The 12065-nt window shown below is 41.3% G+C and overlaps 1 protein-coding gene across 1 annotated transcript; it reads left to right on the top strand.

Annotated features, from left to right (window-relative positions):
- The first annotated feature begins 4243 nt into the window (after positions 1 to 4243).
- osgin2 (oxidative stress induced growth inhibitor family member 2) lies at positions 4244 to 11472 on the top strand. The gene is made up of 5 exons (XM_084726829.1): positions 4244 to 4387; positions 4546 to 4682; positions 5152 to 5343; positions 5466 to 5557; positions 7172 to 11472. Exons 1-5 carry the CDS (start codon positions 4321 to 4323, stop codon positions 8352 to 8354), a joined length of 1671 nt encoding a protein of 556 aa, XP_084582955.1. The 5' UTR covers positions 4244 to 4320; the 3' UTR covers positions 8355 to 11472.
- The last annotated feature ends 593 nt before the right edge of the window (positions 11473 to 12065 follow it).

The following is a 12065-nucleotide window of genomic DNA, read 5'->3' as shown; positions in this document are numbered from 1 at the left end:
GGATGATACACCCCGTGGTGGGGGATGTACCACACACGACCATCACAGCGACTGAGCTGCTCAGCTGGTATTTTCTCAGCATAGCCTTTGTCAATGATGTCTCTCATGAATGCTACATAGTCTTTATGGAAGTCTGGGTTTCTCTTTAACTTCCTCTTGAGATTGTCAGCCCGCTGCTGCGCCATGCAGCGATTATTTGACATCTTGACATTTTCATTTCTCAGGGGCAACCTCAGACTGTAATGTCCATCAACTAATTTTGCTGAACTTGAAACCAGGTGCATGAACCTGTGATCATCCTGGGACATTTCCTCTTTTTCCTCACAGCTTCGTTCTGGGAAATCTGTGTTGTACTGTTTCACTAATAGTTCTTCTATTTCACTCACCAGAATGCGATTAGCTGTGTAGCTCTGCACCTTACCATTGTCTGTTTTTGGGCCGTCGTCTCTTCTGAGAGGTCCGTTGATCAACCATTCCAGGGCTGTTTTAACTGCATATGGCCCTTTACCATCGCTGTTTATGACTTGCCATGGCTCAATGGCTTTTGGGACGTTGGCACCAATAAGCATTCCCACTTCTGCTTTAATACATGGCAGGCGTACTTCTTTCAGATACTGCCATTATGCAATATCTTCCTGTTGTGGTATGTTTTCTGTCTTCACTGGGATGTGGCTGTGTGTAAACACCTTTGGGAGCTCAATGTAGGTGTTTTCTTCAAGACCACACACCTCAAGATCTGTGAGGACAACACTCTTCATTAACTTGTGACTATCAGAGTTGTCTTGAGCCATTGTGTCAAGAAGAAATTGGATGCTCTTTCCTTTGAGATTTAGTTTTCTCTGAATGTCTTCAGTGCAAAATGTTGCTGTGCTGCCAGGATCTATAAAGGCATATGTTTCCACATATCTCTCACTCTTTCTTGACTTAAGCTTAACTGGTACAAGTACACAGTCTTCTTCTCCAGCCCCAGTGTTTCCACACAACTCCTGAGCCAATGACACATAGGCACTAGACACTACATCATTCTCAATATTGTTTTCTTCCATCTTTTCAGTAGCACTGTTATCCTCTGTCTTGACATGGAGTATGTCTGGATGCAACTGAGAACAAAGCTGACACTTGAGTCTCTTTTTGCAATTCTTACTAAGGTGCCTAAAGGTAAGTCATCCAAAACACAGGCCTCTAGATTTCAGGAAGTTTATACATCCTATGTTTGTCAGCTCTTGGATTTTATTGCAGAGAGAAAGAGGATGATTCTTCTGGCAGAACAGGCAAGGTTTGTCAAAGGCTGTTACAATACCTTTTACAGGGCTGCTTTTCTTTGCAGTTGCCTCCATGGTTCTGTCCTGCACACCTGTAGCAAATGTGCTTTCTCTCTGTCCAGTCTTCCTGATGTTTCTCTCTTTTGTAGCCTTTTCTTTTTCTTTGATGGTTTGTGAACCTTCTGTAACATCTCCAAAAAGTGGATCCAAAGCTACTTTTGCTTGCCGATCAATGAAGTCGACTAAATGACTTGCTCCTTGCTCCTCCTCTTCCTGCTTCATGGATCTCAAAAGCAGTTGTTCTCCACTTTTCTCTTATTTTATAAGGAAGCTTCGAAATAACAACCCGCATATTAGTAGGGTTATCCATTTCTTCCATGAATTCAATATCATCCATCGTATTCCTACATCCAATCAGGAAGAGAGCATAGGCACTCAATGATTTACCATCTTCTGATTTGATCTGAGGCCATCTCAAAGCTTTATCCATGTATGCATTTGCTATCTTCAACTCATCACCATATTGCCTCTGGAGTAACTTTCTGGCCTCATGGTAGCCTCTGTCAGCTGACATATGCTCACAGCTACGAACAAGTTCTTGCGGCTCCCCGCTGGTATACTGCTCCAAGTAATATAACTTGTCCTGATAACTGTCAGTTTTGCTATCTACTGCATGTTCAAAGGCTCTGAGGAACGATTTGTAAGTGAGAGGGTCACCTTTAAAAACTGGAATGCCTTTAGAAGGGAGATAAGACCTCGTCTGTTGCCTTACAAGCATCTCAGTAATAGCATTTTGCTTCTGCATGACTTCATACAGTCCACTTTCATTGCTTGCTACCTGTGGGTGGTTACTGCCATGAGGTTCATTTGGTTGTGTGTCTGGTGAAGCCTGCGCCAACAAGCCAGGATGTTATGCTGCATTTGTTGCTTTTGCATACATGATCTACATGGATTTTCTTTTTCTACTTAAATAAACCATAATTGACATAACGTCCAAAATTATGATCTAATTTCCATTTCTATTTCCAAATACATGATGTCTAAATACATAGAAGGGCTGACTTTATTTTAAGGGACACAAATATGATAAAGATATGAAGAAGAATTGCTTCATTAATCATGATTAAAACACTTGGAATTCAACAGAAAACATGAGCACTGTCGTGACTGTCAGGTTTTTTGCCCTGCAGACCTATCTGTGAAAAAGACATATGATGATTGAAATGCCTTAGTTGTTTGCATTGCATTAATTACCTTACCTTGTACATTCCTGATAGTTCATGAATGCTTTTTCAAGCATGAAGTCATGTATAAATTCATGATTGTTCATAAACCCTTACTATAAAGTTTTACCAAATTTGTTATTTATTTCTTTATTTTATATTATTTGCACAAACGTTTTCTTTTCCACAAACAATTTTATAGGCATATCATATTCAGGTCCAAGGCCTTTACGTCTTTTATTTGGCCTATTTTATATTTTATATTTTATATTACTTATATATCTTTCTTTTTTTATTGTATATTTAAAATAATAAGATGCACACTCTCTTGATGGTCACGTCTAATATCTTTTAATACATTTCTCTTGTGTTATTCTTTGATATAACGAAGTAGAAAATTTAAAAAAAAAAGGTGTGGGGGGGGGCTACATCAAATTATTCTAAGGGACATACATGAGGGGGTCCCTGGTATATTTTCTATATTGTAAGGGGTCCTTGCCTAAGAGAAAAATCTGCAGTAAGAGATCATTTTGTTATGCACTGATCTAAGGTTTTGTCAAGTGAAAAGTGAAAGTTCTAGCAAAAAAAAAAACAAAAAAAAAACTTTTGACTGTAAACACTGTGGGGTTTTGTCAAATTGACCAGTGGCATGGAAATACCAGTATCAGCTTGCCAACTGGGGGCACAACATTCTCTAAACAGGGCAGGCAATGTGTGGAATCCCAGTGCTTTCACTGAAAAGGGTAAACAAGCCAGCGACCAAAGACAACCGGTTGGCCTACAGAGACAGGTCAGACAGGGGGATGGAGGGAGGGAGAGAGGGGTACACGTGAAATGAAGCGCACTGTATTGGCAGCAGGGAGACATGGGAGTTTTCGGGGATGTGAGCTAGAGTTTTGGGATGCAAGACAAAGGCAGTGCGGACAGTGTTATGGTTAGAAACTGGGGCAAGTGGGCACTGTTTGTGGTGGCCGTTAGGTAATGTTTTGGCGGGAGAGTCTGTTAGTGTGTGCGGTGGAGGTGGTGGCGGTGGCTGTGTGTGGCTGGCGGGTATGAGAGGAGGAGGAGCTCTGATGGTTTGGTCTGTCAGCATGCCAGCACCACATTCTCACCCTGCTGCTGTTGAAAGGGGAGGTAAAGACATAAACAGGCCCAGTGGGATTAGGGCCCACTCGGAGGAGTGATCAGGGGGGATTTGCTGCCCAGCGGGCACACAATGGCACTGTCGCGTAACACACAAACACACACTACACATGCTCAACGGCAACGTTTCACAACAGACCCAAGCCTACACAAATCTGATTAGAACTCCCTTTTGTTTGGGAAGCGGCACCGGGGTTAACAGAGGCTAGCCTCGCCGCGGGCCATGTTTGATAGGACAGGGGGTGTGTGGACGTTGGCGGGACGGCAAAGAGAAAAGCTGGGGGGACGTTGTGTTGTGGCGGGTGTTTCCACGTGTATGAAGCCCCAGACAGACAGGGAGGGTCATGGCTGTGTGTGAAAGGACAATAACAGGATGAATAAAAGTTTTTTCTCCCCCGTTCAGTGTGTGTGTGCATGTGTGTGTGTGTTTCTGAGTCAGCTGATGATGGTGGATGGAGACAGGATCTAAGCTAACATGAGACAACAACAACATTGGCAGGCACAAAGACAGCAAGCCGGTTTGAACCTGTTCAAATAATCTGACCCAGAAACATGGAAGCAGTGGTGGGACAATGCACAAATGGGCCTCTGCTTTTAGTTGAATATAAAATGGACCACTACCGAAATGTCTGGAACTTTTTTCACATTTCTATCATTCCTCTTCAGTGCCGGCTCTGGCCCAGGCTGCAGCCATGCCTCTTCTGGAAGAGACCACCCTGCCACAAAAGCACCCACCCACTGTCCCTGTGGTCATCATCGGTAAATGTTCTTCAATTAAACTCTTAATGGTTTCGTTCCTAATCCCCCTAAACCCAACCCTTCAGCTTTGCCACTCACTTCAGCATCTTGAAAACATAATGTAATGTGGTCTTTTGGGATGCTACTCCACCATTTTTCAAAGCTGGTTCTGTTTGTAGGTAATGGGCCGTCAGGTATTTGTCTGTCCTACCTGCTGAGTGGATACAAGCCTTACCTAGATTCGGCAGCTGTCCACCCAAACCCCATCCTCTACAGGAAACTGCAGGAGACCAAGCACCTACCCATCACTGAACAGGTAAAAACACAGAATTGCTTGCATATGTGCACATGACCACAGTCACTCAGGTGTGTCCAAGTAAGAATGCCAAAATCACAATTCCAAATGAATCACTAAGAGATTTTGATTTTGAATTTAGCAAACACTATTCTACAAAATGCTTTGCAAGTAGGGGATATTCTCTACTATCATTACAGTAAAGTAGCCTAAGTAAGCCCCACAATACTCAGGAAACCAGAAAAGAGACTGCTGTGATTATAGTTATATAGCTAACATTTGTTTAGCTCAGTATTTCCATTGGTAACATTTACCTAAGGTAATAAGTGTTTCACACAACTCTGCTGTGAAGAATGCAGGAGGACACTCAAAGAGTCTAACACCAAAATCGTTCAGAACCGAAATCGAAAAGCAGAATCGGAAACATCATCATTAAAATCCAAATGATACCCAACCTTATGTGACATGGAAAGGACTTCTGTTTTTGTAGGATTTGGAATATTTGAGTGAGGGTCTTGAGGGGAGGTCAAGGAACCCAGTGGCTGTTCTTTTTGACACACTACTGCACCCTAATGCGGACTTTGGCTACGAGTTCCCCCCTGTCCTTCAGTGGAGGAGGGACAAGCAGCAGCACATCCCACATCTGGTGCTGGGGAGGGCAACACCTGGAGGTGCTTGGCATGTAAGCTACAAGGTTTATTCTTTTGTACCCTTGTAATAAATGATCCATATTTTCAGTCTCTTGCTTTGTTTTTGTCCTTCTCTGACCTTGCATTTTCCTCTCCACATCTTGTCTCTCCTCAGGCAATGGAAGGCTCCATGCTGACTATTAGTCTTGGCATCTGGATGGAGCTTCCTGGGGTTAACTACAGAGACTTGACCAATGGGAAACGCAGGTACTGAGAGAGAACAGCAAAGACAGGGTTCTCAGGGCTAGTCTTGCTTAGTCTGATTGAACCGAATCCTGGTTGTTCCCTCTGTCAAGGGGGTAAAAAAAAACCTTGGTGCGGGGGACTTAAAGCCTCTGGTGTGAACCAAACCACCACTGTCTGGTCCACCTTGAAGAGTTGGTCTTGGACAGCTGTCAAGGGAACTCTGGAGCAGATCACTTCTAGTGTGAACACCATTCGAACTAATCACAGAAGTGTACCATTTTACGTGTCATTTCACTGATTAAAAACCATTTTCTCTTCCTGTTTATAGACTCATTAAGCAAACAGTAGAAATTAGCCTCCCAACAGCACTACTGAACTAGTAGCACATTTCCTACTAAAATGTCAGCTGCAGGGGACAAACATGGAGTTACGACAAAGTGAGACATTCCTACATTATAAAAACACCCACTGTATTACAAACAGACAGTAGAATAATTAATGGAGCAAGCCACTGCCACATCACCCATTGGTTTACTATTTTGAAACCTCGAGTTTGGCATCTTCTTTTTTTTTTGTACAACCATAACATGCGCAGTAGTGACAAGAGCAAGAAGCTGGCGAGTGACATACTGCAACTTGGGCTGTGGTCATCCAGTCAGCAGGAAATAATTGGCAGCCCACATGGTTGCAATCTTTTTTGTATTATAACTAAACAGTACAATAAAATGTTTCTGAAAACATTTTAAGTCAGAAATAGACAATGTAGTAACAGAATCTTGATCCATATTTAATTAGCACTGTCTGTGTTGACAGTTTGATTTGAGTTTAATTAGCCCTGTGTGTTGCACTGGAGAAAATGGCTTGTCAGTCACGTTAGCCCCATGATAATGCATACCCTGCTTTATCTGTTATTTCACTCTAAATAGGACTATCATTTCCCAAATGAACATCATGCTGTATAGAATAAGACTTCAACTTAGCAACTGAGAATATGCAGTCATTAGGACACTGTTTACCAATAGGATTTTTCTTTGCAATCAACAGACTCGCCCCCTGCTGGCCATTAGACAGAATACAGGTTTAGGGCACTTCTGCATTGGCTTCACTTTTCAGCCCTCAAAGGTCTGTCCCCCTCTACTACTGTCTATGCTTATGAGAAATCCCCAAAAGTCTGCTGACATACACTCCAGATCAACACAAACAGAATCTGAAGGTGCTCCATGATGTAGGCTATGATATACAAGTAGTAATTGGGATAGAGTTTGTTGTCCTCTAACCCAGTGTTTCCCAACCCTGGTCCTCAAGGCACACTGCCTTGCATGTTTTAGATGTTTCCCTGTTCCAACACACCTGATTTAAATGATCAGGTTGTTATCAGGCTTCTGCAGAGGTTTGATGATGAGCTGATCATTTGAACCTGCCGACTGTAGGACCAATAATTGAATGACATTTCCATCACATGATTTGTTTGCGATTCCTGAAGCAATTTAAGTTTTGCCTTTGTTTCAGTTTTCCAACTGGTAGGTTTGGATTCACAGTGCATCTAGGATTCAGGAGCTTGGCATTTAGGTGTGAACCCGCCCTCAATTTAATTCTGTGCTGCCTCATTCCTCATTGTCTGTCCTTTTTCTGCAGGGATGTAACCAGTGACAGAGCCACTCCAGAAGAGATCTCATCATATTACCGTAACTATGTGAAGCTAAAGGGCCTCCAAAAGAATTTTGTTGACAACACCTACGTGACCTCTGTCCAGAAACTCTGCCGGGGACACGAGGGGGAAGGTCTGGAAAATGGGCACACTGATCAAGGAGATCAAGGGGTGGGAGATGGTGGGAATGAAGGCTTTGAGGGAAATGGCATTGAGTGTCTAAACAGTGGGGGAGGAGGGGCTCTCTGGGAAGTAAGAGGATACCAGCAGGTGCAGAACGACACTCATGTCCCTTTCTCTGTGTTTGCTGAGAATGTCGTTCTTGCCACTGGTGCATCCGATTCACCAGTTCGATTAGGTATAGAGGGGGAGGACCTACCATTTGTATTTCACAGCATCTCAGACCTCGGTTTGGCAGTAAGCCGGAGAAAACTGGATATGACGTCTGATCCAGTTTTAATTGTAGGTGCTGGTTTAAGCGCTGCAGATGCAGTTCTGTGTGCTTGCAACAGCAACATTAGGGTGCTGCATGTCTTTCGTAAGAATGTGGATGACTCAGACCTCATCTTCAAACAGCTGCCCAAGACCCTGTACCCAGAGTACCACAAAGTCTACAACATGATGTGCTCTCAGACGTACACAAACGTGGCTCCTTCCTCTGCTTCAAACAGACCCCAGGCAGCTAGTATTGCCTCTTCAGTTTGTGCCAAGATGTGCCCAAAGCCCCAACTTCCAACAGGTAACATGGCTGGTAATGCCAGCGTCAGCCTGTTTCCTGACTACACCAGTTTCCCTGAACACTGCGTGGTGTCCTTCCAGTCTGACATGAAGTGTTTGCTGCAGGGGAACAACTCCCTCAAGGCTTTCAAGATCTCCATGGCATTAGTCCTGATCGGGACCAACCCAAATCTGTTTTTCTTGAAGGGGCAGGGCCAGTATCTGGGTCAGGATCCAACGAAACCCGTCTCCTGCAAGCAGAACCCCATTGACATCGACCCCTACACTTTTGAGTGTACCAATGAGCCAGGTCTGTTTGCCATGGGCCCGCTGGTGGGAGACAACTTTGTTCGCTTTTTGAAGGGTGGCGCTTTAGGCATTGCCTCCTGCCTGCTGAAGAGACTCAAGAAGAAAGGGAAGCTCATCAGCAACGGAGGGAATGACTTCATCTGAAAACATGATGAAGCAAAGAGCAGTACACCTTGTGTCATAGGACACAATTTCAAGCGCTCTTACCAATGGTGACGGGGAAAACAAGAGTTTTATTATGTTTTAATCATTAATGCAGTGTTTTCTCATCAAAGCTAATGCTTTTTTATTACAACTTTCTGAGACCAAAAAGACAGTGGATGTACACACCAATTAGTTTCTAAAGAAACAAAAGACAGCTTTCAAGAGTCTTGTCTGACTTCATAAGAAGTCCCCAGAAGTCCAAGCTAACCTGTGCCAATGTTTTCTAGTCAATCTGTAACCTCACAACTGTATGGGACCTTATTTTCATCAGGGTTATTTATTCGTTCACCATGTGTCTTTCAATCCATTTACTAACATTTATTTGCTTGTTGTATCACACTTTTAAGTCTTATTTTAGGCTAGCCTTTTGGAGAGGGCATGCTCAAAAGTAGAGGCATCTGCCTTGACTCTCCATGTAACTCATAGCTATAGTTATTTAAGTGATGGACACTCTTAAGAGCAATCTATAGGCCCACTTACAAAGTTACGATCATCTGAACTTTAAGCAATTTTAATGTTCCTGATTATACTGAGCCTAACATTTTTTGCTTTTTTTTTAAACTTAAGAGGATTCTTATTTAGCTGCTATTCTAGGTAGTTAGAGCCATATACCTAAAAAAAAAAAAGTTAGAAAAGTCTAATAAATCTGACCTGTAGCTTTGGTTATAGTGCTACTGAAAGGCTTTCTATGCAAATATTTTCACTTACAGATCTGAATGTATTCTTGGGAAACCATTGCCAATGTTTACCATTTGGTTTTAAGTATCCTGGCAAAAAATATGATCAAGGATCATTCTGGTGTTTTACATTTTTATTTCGTTTTATTTATTCCCATATTGTATGACATACCTAAGACAGGTACTCCAGTGAAAATCTTGGCTTTTTTTAAAATTAACCTTCAGAACAGCAGCCAACTTCATAACAAGAGGCTACCATAGCCACATAATACTCTTCTAGTATGTATTGCTTATTGTTTTGGCAGCTGAATGGCAGCCAACTTCCAACTGAGAGACATGGAAACTTCTCATCAAACTAACCCATGCTTTAATTTTTTTAACATCACACTGATAAATTTAGACAAAATAATGCTGTGCATCGTGTTCACTGATTGCGATTTGTAAAAATGAAAGAACACACCAGTTTGGTCCTTATCATAATAATTTCCAATTATATCATGTCTAGAGCACAATGAAGAGGTAATACAATTTGCCTTCATAATCCCTTTATCTAGACACCAAAATTACAACACCTGGTGCAGATTTTCTTCTAATTTTGGCCAGTCAGTGCCATTTCTACTGACTCTAAACCTTTATAGATACACATGGAGAGAAGGGGCTTTAAAGCAGCCAAAGCAGAAGAGCACACTTACAGAGTACCCATTGTTACAAACATACCATCCAAATAATTTATTTTTATATTTTTAGCAAACCAAATCTTAGCATCCCCTTTGTATTTTTATAATCACACTATGCCAATTTGTAACATGCTGTGGCTGTGAAGGCTAATGTCTGAACTCCACCTTGGAAATATTCAATCCACATTACTTGTTGTGCAGTATTTCACTGTAGTCATATCTTAGGTTTCTCTTAATCTTTGGCTACTCAACCCTACAAAGCAATTACCCAGTCAGACTTTTTCCACAGGTTTTTCTGACCTACACCCGGCAGGGTTTTTTTTTTTCCAAATTGCCCAACTCTACATGTGTATATATAAAATTCTTCTTCAATTTTCAAATACAGCTTCACAGTAAACAGCCAATATTGTTTTGTTAAGTGCCAAATGACAGTTTAGACAGGTTGTGAGCAGTGACAGTAGCAATCTATTCTTTTTACCATTTTATTTTCTGTCATTTAAATACCGTCTGCAGGAGTGGGATGTCATATGCATAATTCTTTTTTGTGCCGCTCACGCACAGTTCATGGTTTGTTTATTGTGATGTGAAACTTTGATCCCTGTGTAGGGAGTTTTTTTCTTCTACCCCCTTACAATACAATATGATAGTCAGAGTCAGTGTTGGGGGGGGGTAGTGCATTACTTAATAACACGTTACTGTAGTCACATTACTTTTTCCACTAACAAAGTAGTTTAACACATTGCTGTATAAGTTTTGGTAATCATATAACAGTTAACTAGTGAAAGTGTTGTTACTTGTGTTAAATATCGAATTTCAGCTGAATTATTCCTTGATGCTTTTTTCACTGACTTGTTTTGATATAAATATTAAATATATGCATGCAGGCACGAACCATTGCCTAGCAGCAGCTGCTGTGAGCAGAAGACAGAACAGTGCTACGAGGGATGACGTGGGATGGTACATTAAGACTAAAAGTGGAGATAACTCTTATTGTTTTGAATTAAAGGAAAGATTAAAAAAAAAGATCCTGTTACATCCAGGTCAGACACAACTGTCCCTCACTGTCACTTCCAAGAGCAATCTGCTTGCTTAATGAAGTAAGACAGTTTTACCGTGTCCATCCATATACTTTACAATTAAGTACAGATTTGTATGGATTTTAAGAAAGGAACTTGCAAGTAGTAATAGAAAATTTGCTTTTATACACAAAATAATCAAAACAATCCCATTGCTAAAGAGAAAAGAACTTTAAAAATCTCCTCTTCCCTTTTGGCTCTCTGCTGCCCATGAAAAACTTTTATTACTGCACAATTCATGCTGATTGCTGAGTCAACTCTCAACTCATACGTGGCACTTGTCTTGAGTATGGAGAGACCGGTGGGGTTCAACCACCTGCACAGAAAGGCCCATAGATGTTTTGGCATGACGACTACGTATCTGAAGAGTTTCAGATCTGTAAAAGTGCCTGTAGGGTTGGCTCACTGGAGAGTGTTTCAAAAAATGCCAACTTGAATCCCTTTTAAGTTTCTAGTTCAGCTAAAACCAGGGAACACATTTGGTCTTAACTTCAAAACGAAGGAAAAGCTGCTTTCAGCATGTAGAGTTTTAATGCTCTCTTGTACAACTGAAGAGTTTTTAATGTTTTGTATGCCGCATTTTTTATTATTGACAAATAAAAACTTTGAGAAAAATCTCTGAACACGAGACTGTTTTGTTACATTTCTTGCTGTCAGTGGCGTAACTGACCCTCTCTAATTATCACAACTTTTTGTACTGTGCTCCAATAACAGTTAAAAGTACAGTTCACCACAAAATCCATTTTTTCCTTTTTCCTCTGGCCTGTAGTATTATTTATCCATGTAGAAAGTTGGTGTGGTGCAAGTTTGGTGAGATCTTGTTGTGAGCAGTTTCATGCAGTTACTATTTTCTTTCCACTGTAGAATCTAACAGACCTGCTTTCTTTCTACATCAAACTGCTCACAACAAGGTCTGTGGATAATCCTGAATAAGCAGGTAATGATTTCTTTAAAGAGACATTACTGTCGAGTTTTTCAAATGTATTTTTGGGCACTTTGAGCACAACAAGCTGACTGCCATTTAGCTCTAGCTCCATTATAGCTATGGCTGATATCTCTAATCTGCATCTCACAACAAAACAATCTGGATGGACAACAAGGGCAGAAAACAATTAATTTTTGATTTTGGGATGAAGTGTACCTAGTTTGTTTTAAGCAAACTAGGTACCTCAATCAACTGTAATCTTTTTCAGTAAAAGTAATGTATATAAGTTAGCCAAT

This window comes from Lutjanus erythropterus, chromosome 9 (assembly GCF_056507025.1).
Source record: "Lutjanus erythropterus isolate fLutEry1 chromosome 9, fLutEry1.hap2, whole genome shotgun sequence".
Lineage (NCBI taxonomy): Eukaryota > Metazoa > Chordata > Actinopteri > Lutjaniformes > Lutjanidae > Lutjanus > Lutjanus erythropterus.
The sequence above is the reverse complement of the archived record's forward strand: the minus strand, read 5'-3'. Positions and strand labels throughout refer to the sequence as shown.